This window comes from Podarcis raffonei, chromosome 8 (assembly GCF_027172205.1).
Source record: "Podarcis raffonei isolate rPodRaf1 chromosome 8, rPodRaf1.pri, whole genome shotgun sequence".
NCBI classification, from domain to species: Eukaryota; Metazoa; Chordata; class Lepidosauria; order Squamata; family Lacertidae; genus Podarcis; species Podarcis raffonei.
Genome location: NC_070609.1, coordinates 52,293,952 through 52,303,108, shown reverse-complemented (window position 1 = coordinate 52,303,108; position 9,157 = coordinate 52,293,952). Strand labels below are relative to the sequence as shown.

Below are 9,157 nucleotides of genomic sequence, written 5' to 3'. Positions count from 1 at the left end.
TCAGTGAATGATATGTCCCACACCCATCACCAGTGAGCACCCAAATAGCACGCTGAGCAGGAGCACAGCTTGCCTGGTCACCATCATCTCCAGTATGTTGACAATAGTGTATAAAATACTGAGTTGGATGGGCCAATGGTCTCAGTCAGTATAAGGCAGTTTCCTATTTTCCTATGCTGGAATTAGGCTTAAAAGCCAATAGAAAACTGGAAAGCTTATAGCCAATAGAATAAGTTGCTATGGGAGCTAATATGCAACATGTGTGTGTTGCTCACAATGGTTTCCCCATTTTTCGACCAAGGGCCCAATAAGGTTAGGAACCCCATGGTTTATGTGGCAAGACTCAGGCTTCTGGATTTTTCACTTCCTTTCCATTTCCCCCACCCCCTTCCTTTTTTTACAGATCCTTTCCTCCATATTATTCCCAGCCTTCCTGCACAAGCTTATGGTTGTGGTTTGGAACAAACAGCAGTTTCCTGTTACGTCCTAAAACTGTGGTTTGTTCAAACCATTGTTAGTTAACATGTTGAAAAGAATAACATGCTACATACAGCTCTCCTGGGACCACACCACTTCAGAATGCAAGTAGGGGTGTCAAGTTCAAATGATTAAAAAAAAACATGTGAAGGGGAATGAAAACCTTGCAGTTAGTACTGTAGTGTATGAGAGAGTGTTAGGCTAGAACCCACTTTTATAAGCAAATTTTCCACATGCAAGGAGGGTTGTTGTTGTTTTAAGGTGGGGCATTATTAAAACAGGCAATCCTGCATTCTGAAGTGGTACAGGTCCAACAGGGACCATGTGCTTTCCCTGCATGTGCAGATAAGCTCTGTCAGTCCCTGCAGTAACACTCTAGCCAGGAAAATTTGCGGAAGGAAGGAAGACTCCTTACTTGGAAGAGCTGTGTGTGTGTTTGGCTGACAGTCTCTCCCCTCTGAGCCAAAAGTCACCAACGTTGGATCAAGGAGAGGTTAATAAATCCATGATGTTGGGTTTCTCCAACATTTTGAGGAGATGCATTAGGACAGTCCTAAAGTTTAGGGTCTGGGCTGTGAGCCATGGAACTGTGGTGGATCAGGAGTTCTCAAGAGCCAACAGAAAAAAAGGCTGAAAGCCAAGTTGTGGGCAAAGCTGAGTGTGTATGTGTGTGTTTTGTTTAGCCAGGGATATCGAAATGGGGTGGGAGAGATTTATTTTTGTGTGTGCGGCTCTGACCCTGCACACAAAACCAAGCATTTCCCATTTGGGTAGGAATTTACAGGAACTTGGCAGCTGGAGGGTGAAGTGGTGTGGTTATGAAGAACCAGGATGTTGCAGTGGTGTGTCAGGAGGGGAAGGGTGCAAGCCTGAACTTTGTAATAAGGACTTTCTTTCCTCCTTGAAGAGTGAAACAGGCCTGGGGAGAAAATGGACACCCCATTCCATCTTGCCTCTGGAATACTAAGGTTCCTTCCATAAACTAGTATATTTTACTGTATATTCCAGCTGCAACACTGAGCTCATCTCCAGGAGTGTTGTTAGTCATTCCCTGAGTTGGTGAGGACCATTTGACAACAGCAAGAAACTTGTGGGTTTTGACTAACATGGTGTGTAAGAAGAAACACCAACAAGGTGGTTCTTATGACTTCTTCACTCCTGCAAAGAACCTGATAGGTAGCCAGCCAGCCTCTGTTAAGAAACTTCAAGAGAATCCACCATCCTCTGAGGAGTAGGATATTTCATGTAACCTTTAGACATTATTATTTTTATATTTTTGCCTGTTGGTTCAGGACCTACTTTCAGAAGAAATAGAAATTTGTTTCACCATCTATGTGGAAGCACTTCAGCTGTTTGATGATGGCTAGCCTAGTGCCCCTTCTTTACTCTAAACATGCCCTTCTCCTTCAACCACTCCTCCAAGGGCTTGGTGTCCTGGCCTGCCGCCATATTTGTCACCCTTGTCTGGACAGCATCCTCAAAGGGTGCAGGAGATTTTTCCCCTTCAAATGGCTGAGGACAGTGGTTAAATGACTGATATAGTCATCGTCTTCATCTGTGAATTTCTCCAGTTGTTTTTAAAGCCATCCAAGATACACACATACAGAGGGAGAGAGAGAGCAATAAAACCCCATGTGTATATACTGCTGGCAGATTACAAACATCAACAGTAAATATTAATATAACTACAGTGGTACCTCCGGTTACGAACACCTCAGGTTACAAACACTTCAGGTTACAGACTCCACTAACCCAGAAATAGTATCTCAGGTTAAGAACTTTACCTCAGGATGAGAACAGAAATCACACGCCGCCGGCGCGGCAGCAGCAGGAAGCCCCATTAGCTAAAGTGCTACCTCAGGTTAAGAACGGTTTCAGGTTAAGAACAGACCTCCAGAATGAATTAGGTTCATAACCAGAGGTACCACTGTATAAACATTTGTTAATGCCATTAATAAACATCAATATATAATTATCAGTCACAAATGATTTCATTAATATAGCCTATTATTCTACATCCAAGCACATTGTGGGCATGACTCCAACTTCCAATAGCTATTTTGTGGAGAAAAGAAGGAGAATGGCATTTCCCCAACAATTATTCTATTTTAAGCTTGGTTTGTTGGGGAGATGTGTGATTGCCCTAACAGAACTCTTTTCTTTAGAAAACCAGAGGTGGGGTGCATCAGTTACACTGTGAAGTGGATGGGGGACCTGTGGCCCTCCCAAATGATTGTTGGGATTCAATAATTGCCATCAGTCCCAGCTGGTATGGCTAATGGTCAGGGACGATGGAGCTTATAGCCATGCAAGGGCTGCAGGTTCATGTAACTTTGGTTTTCCTTCAGGAAGGTTCTTCTCCAGCAAGGCTGCCATTTATAGGCTCCAGAAGGGCATGAGAGAGGAACACAGGAAGCCACCGGACACTGAGTCAGACCAATTGGCCCATTGACTTCAGCATTATCAACAATGACAGGCTGTAGCTTTCAAGCGTTTCAGACAGTCTTGCCTAGAGGTGTCAGGGACTGAGCCCAATAGCTTCTGCCTGTGAAGCAAAGCCAGACTTCCAGGCCAACTCTTGAATCTGTTTTTGATATGAAGCTTCTAACCTTGTACCCATTTACTTGCTGTGACTAAGCCCATTGAACTTCATGTGGCTTACTCTTGAGTAAACATGCATAAGATGGTGCTATTGTGTTTTACTATAATTTCTTGAATTTACTTTTACCTCGTAATGAATAAAGATGAGTTTTCCTCAGAGCTGTCTTTACCCGGGGGTGCAAGGGGTGTGGTGCACCCGGGCATCAAATTCTGGGGGGCATCAAATGTATTCTTACTGCATACCAGTCCCTCTCAATTGACGGCAGTGAAAAGCAATGGAGTAGAAGTCCCCACCGCCTCCGTCGCTCTGTTACAGGTGAGCAATCCCCCCCCAAAAAAGCTCAACAATTCTGAGCCCCCCCCCAAAAAAAGGTCAACAGCTAAACTAAATTTGGGGGCGCATAAAACCTGTTGTTTGTGGTGGGCAGGATTCCCCACTTGGGTAGCATTGGGCAGCCTAGCTCAGTATTGTCTACACTGACTGGCTCTCAAAGTTTCAGGCAGGAGTCTTTCCCAGTCTTACCTGGAGATGCCAGGGATTGAACCTGGGACCTTCTGCATGCAAAGCAGATGCTCTGCCACTGAGCTATGATCCTCCCCAAAGCCTCTGCACATTTATTTGGGAATGAATCCTACTGAAGACAATGTGATACATTTACTTGTCAGCTGACATGCATAGGTTCTTGGCCTCCTGAGCATGTTGTCGTGATCAAATACACACACATCCCACCCTGCATAGGAGCCTGCATAGGAAGCAATGGTCAAAAACGACAAAATGAATAATTAAGCCTTGTTTTGACAAAATATTTTATTGAATATAGGTTTTTGTTTCATAATGAAAATTCAAAAAATAGGCTTTTTATGACAAAAAAATCATAAAGATATTTTATGACTAATATACAAAAGAGAGCCTTGTTTATTTATAGCAAGAATAAAAGATTGTCTATGATGTAACTTTAGAATTTTTTAAAAAAAATTATTATTATTAAAAGCTAGGAGAAAGTGTTTATTCATCTTTCTGGCGGGTTTCCCTAGCTTTCCTTTGAGCAGGGCTTCAGGTGGGGGTTCTTTAGAGTGGTCAGTTGTTTTGTTAGTGACTCTAACGAGGTCCAGTTTGAGATGCAGACAGCTCACCCCCCCGCCCCCCAAAAAGCACCATGTGCGATGTTTTCTGTCTAAACAGAGACACGCTATTGAAAAGCAAACCGTCTGAAATGACCCCCACCTAGAGCTGCGCGCCTGTGTGTGTGTTCGTGTGTGTCTGTAGGGGGGAAAGTCAATTCAGCATGGATTATTATTATTATTAGGAAAACAGCTGTATTCGTATTCATTCAGAATTCTACGGCACTTTCCTTCCCATTTCAGAAAACGTCGACGGTCACTTTGAACGAAACGATTAGGTGCCATTTCTTCGGAGGCCAGAGGCCATCAAATCAGACATGCAAAAACGACTGGAATAAAAGAATGAGAGAGGCACAGAACCGGGGAGGGAAAGAGATGAAGAGAAAACTGAAATTCCGCTGCCCAGAACGTGATTTGCATGTTCTGTTTACTCAGAAGTAAATCCCACGCAGCGTTTTCGTGAGATGGACTGCTGAGCCCGGTTTGCTTAAGGTCTCAGCCTCGCAACGCAATCCTAGGCACGCTTTAATCGAAAGGAAAGTTTCCCCAGGAAAGTGGGCACCGGGTCGTACCACCTAGCAAGTTATTGCGATGCTCGGTAGTTCATACATTATCTATCAAGCAAGCAAGTGAGTGGGTGGGGGACTCCCCAAGTCCCTTTGGAGGCGCGATCCGCAAAGCAGTTAAGCAAGCCGCGGCGCTTCCCGAAGATCGTCTTCGAGCTCGAAAGTGAAAATGGCTCGAAGTGAAAGCAATCAGCTGAGCTGACTTCGAAGTAAAGGAGTACCGTAACAGGCGTTTACATTCCAAAGATCAAGACAGACGATTTCCGCTGTTTTTTGGAGGGTGGGGAGGAAGACTTGAGAGGGCTGACCCGGGTTAGACACTGCATGTGAGAATCCCATCCCAGTCTCCCTCGGCAGGCATACCGAGCCACCCACCTGTCCGACGTCTCCTTGGTTTGCAGCGTCTTCGGAACCGACTCAGAAGCGAGCGGCCGTCGAGGGCGGGTTTACTGGAAGTGAAACACTGTCTCAGGGAAGCGGAGAGGCACGTAAGACAGGAAAGGGATTCCCAGCTGGTAAAATCTCCCTTGAATCTGGGAATCTAGCACCAGCGAAGCGTTGAAAGCCGTGCGCGTCTCAGCGCCGGCGAGGAGGCAATCGCCGGCGAGGCCGTCCAGTTTGGAGATGCCTTTGGCCGGCCTGTGGAGGGCTTTCTTGGAGAGGATGCTGTCTATGCTGAAGCTCTGAGGCTTAGCGGAACTCCTCGGGGCGTCGGGGTCCGCCGGGTTGGCTGCGGGTGCCCCTGAAGGTGCCGGTTCCTGGGGGAGCCTCGCCCCAGCATGCTCCAAGGCGCCCTCTCCCGCGACGAGCGCGTGATCCTTCAGGGAAGACTCGGGGCGCGCCGAGTGGCTCCTAATAGTCGCGCATCCGGACGGGGTCACCTGGAGGTGATGGCGGAGTCCGCTTGGGCCTGATCCAGGGCCGTTCCCTCCTCCTTTCTCTCCTCCCTTCACGAGGTCCAGCCTGACCCTGGAGTCTTCATCCTTGCCCAAAGTTGGCGCCAAGTCTTCCTCGACGGCGGAGTTAGTGGTGAGGAGGTGGTGGTGGTGGTGATGGTAATGGCGGTGGCTCTCCCGAGGCCTCTTGCCTTGCTCCTCAGGCGCCTCTGCACCACCACCAGAGGAGGCTTCCCCGTCCCTCTCCATCCCCTCGGCATCCTCTCCACCGACGGCGCTCCCAGCTGCTTTGGGCTTCCTCTTCCTCCGCCGGTAGTTCCCGTGCTCGAACATGTCGAGGCACCGGGGGTCCAGCGTCCAGTAGCTCCCTTTGCCCGGCCGCCCCTTCTCCCGGGGGACCTTGACGAAGCAGTCGTTGAGCGAGAGGTTGTGCCGGATGGAGTTCTGCCAGCCCTGCTTGTTGTCGTGGTAGAACGGGAATCTCTCCATGATGAACTGGTAGATCCCGTTGAGCGTCACCTTCTGCTCGGGCGCTTCCTTGATCGCCATGGCGATCAGCGCGATGTAGCTGTACGGAGGCTTCTGCGGAGGCTCCTGCCGCGACAGCACCCCCGCCGAGGCGAAGCCCAGAGCCCCGGGGAGCCCTCCCCGCTCTGTCCCGTACAGGTATACCATGGGGGAGCTGCCCAGGGCTGCGGGGAGGGAGCCTCTGTACAGCTGGCTCATGGCAGATCCGAAGTGACTCGGGCTTGCCAGGGCTAAGGGAAAGTGGGGCTCCCTCTAGGACTCCCCCAGATCTGCCTGCGCTGCGAGGATCGTGGTGGCGCCCGTCCCTGCTCGCCTCGCTTTGGGCTCTTCCCCTCCTGTCGCTGCTTCATAGCGCTTTTTTTCCCCCAAGGGGGGTGGATGGGGGAGAGAGAGAAAGGAGAAGGAGAAGGAGAAGGGGGGGCGGGAGGAAATGTGAAATAATTGTTGTAAGTTTGCGATTATATGTTGACTTAGCGCTGGAAAATAAATTGTCTCCGATAAACAGCCGTTTGTGCGCCCTCGGCCCACCCACATTAATTAGAACTCTGCGCGGCGACTGCAGCCGTTCCACGTGGCTCGGCCGTACCAGCCAATGGGTCTCCCCCGCGCTCCCTTCATTTGTTTATAGCATTAGTCTGTTGATAAGTCTGCCCACCCAAGACGAATCAAGCTGTGTTTATTTGGAAAAATTTCCGGGCACCCAATATATAAACGCACTGATCTGATGTTTGAAATCTCACGTCCACCCACCCCCACCCCACCCCGCTCCTTCCTCCCACCCACCCCAACCCCTGGAAGCACACGCAAAAGCAAGAGATCTTATTCGCTGCTGCAGCTTAGAAGGGAAAAGACGGGGAGCCAGCGGGGAGCTCGTTAGCCTGGCTTTCTGGCTCTCTTTCCATTCCGGGGATGGGGAAGGGCCGTGGCTCAGTGGCAGAGCATGTGCTCTGCATGCAGAAGGTCCCTGGTTCAATCTGCGGCATCCCCAGGTAGGGCTGGGATATCCCCTGCCAGAATTGCTGGAGAACCGCTGCCAGTCAGTGTAGACAACACTGGGCTAGATGGACCAACAATTTGACTCTGTATAAGGTAGCTTCCTGTACCTTCTTGCTATATTTCAGTGGGAGAGCATCTGGTCTGCATGCAGAAGGTCCCAGGTTCAGGCCCCAGCATCTTCAGGGAGCTCAGTGTAGACAATACTGGACTCGGTGGACCAATGGACTGACTCAGTAGAAGGTCGCTTTCTCTATCCCTATACTAAACTCCTATCTGTGGCCCTTCAAATGTTGTTGGAACTCCAACTCCCATCAACCCCAGCCAGCATGGCCAACAGTTAGAGATAATGGGAATTGTAATCAGCAGCATCTGGAGGGCCACAGATTCCCCATCCCTACCCTACTGCAAGGACAGGGCTATATGTGCTGTGGTCCTCCAGATGTTGGGAGATTTTAGGAAAGAAATAGTTGTGGAATTGGAGACTCCAAGGTAATGGTGGGAAGCTCCAGGGCGCTTTAAAAGAGAGACAAATGCATGGGAGAAGCAATCAATGGCTACTAGTCATGGTGGCTGCATGTTGCATCTCGTGTACCTCTGAGCATCAGGTTATGCAGATCAGGAGCAGAAGAAACCCATTGTGCTTGTCTACCACATCTGGGCTTTCCAGAGACATCTGCTATCACTGTTGGAGCAGCTTGCTGGACTGGATGGGCCTGGCAACTGATTCAGCAGGGCTCTTACTATCTTCTTATCTCACTGGACTCCCAGTGCCTTTCATTTTCAGCCAGCATGGTCAAAGATTGTAGGAACTGGCATCCATCAGTATCTGGAGAACCACAGGTTGCCCACCCCAGCCCATCTGGATCAGGCCAGAACAGCTTTCTGTTTCAGCAGTGGGTTGCCAGATGCGTTTTTGAGAAGAAACTCACAAGCAGGGTGTAAAGGGAACCCCCCCCCCTGCGCCAATTTATTATGAGTCATTGGAATATGGATTTCTTCCAATCCAATAATTGGTCTAATGAGATGTCCCTTTGAAGAATCTATGCTGGTAGCCAGCAGCAGCACATCTTCTGAATGAATTCCATAGCTTAATTCTGCCTGGTTTGTGAAGATGGACTTTCTTTTGTCCTGTAATCAGTGCCACTGAACAACCCCAGTTCTGGAGTTACTCTTTTTGTAAACTGCTTTGAGGTTTTACTACAATCAAGCAGTATATAAATCTTGTGACATAAGAAAGGGAGAAAAACGATTCTATGGCCCTCTTTCCACACACCATGAATAATTCTTTAAATGTTGTTTCATGTGCCTCCCTCCCTCTAAAACCCAGCCCTACGCATATTTATTGGGGGGGTTCCACTGAATTCAGAGGGGCTTCCTCCCAAATAACTGCATTGTATTGCAGCCTCGGAGCTCATTTATGCTTGCCCTGTATATCAATCAGATTGTATACCAATTAATTCTCCCAGGTCTGAGAGTGCTTGGAAAAACTTCCCAAAATTTATTTGGGAAGAAGAGAATGAGTATGTACACAAAGGACCAAAGCCTCTATCATGCCATATTCTTTCCCCTGCTATAAGTGACCCCAAGAAAGATGCTTGACAATGGAGGCTGGTTCATTAGGGCACATGGGGCACTGCCCTACCAATCTTGGTCTGCCCTTAGCTACAACCTCACTTCCTGCTTCTTTACAACCAGTCTAGGCTGTCAGCTTCCTACTTACTCTCAGTGTTGTCCCTTATGGAGATCAGCAGCGATGATGGCAAAACTAAAATTAGTTGGCTCCACCTGTGATTGGCTCTGGCTCCACCTTCTGCTGGTCTCTTTGTCTTCTGCCCCACCAGTTGCAACAGACACCAGCCATCACTGATGCCTAAGCCCCTCTCCCACAACTTATCCTATGTGCAACTGCAGTTAATACAAGAGATGACATGTGATGGCATTGAACGTTTTGGTGCCTGTGGCAGAAACCCA

At 48.7% G+C, this 9,157-nt stretch overlaps 1 protein-coding gene and 1 non-coding gene across 2 annotated transcripts; both read right to left on the bottom strand.

The window, feature by feature from the left end:
- Positions 1-3,602: 3,602 nt before the first annotated feature.
- TRNAA-UGC (transfer RNA alanine (anticodon UGC)) lies at positions 3,603-3,673 on the bottom strand. Its single transcript has one exon. It is a non-coding gene; the product is annotated as a tRNA-Ala (tRNA).
- Positions 3,674-4,860: 1,187 nt separating this feature from the next.
- On the bottom strand, positions 4,861-6,922 carry FOXL1 (forkhead box L1). The gene has a single exon (XM_053400080.1). It carries the CDS (start codon positions 6,386-6,388, stop codon positions 5,213-5,215), a length of 1,176 nt encoding a protein of 391 aa, XP_053256055.1. The 5' UTR covers positions 6,389-6,922; the 3' UTR covers positions 4,861-5,212.
- Between the last annotated feature and the right edge of the window lie 2,235 nt (positions 6,923-9,157).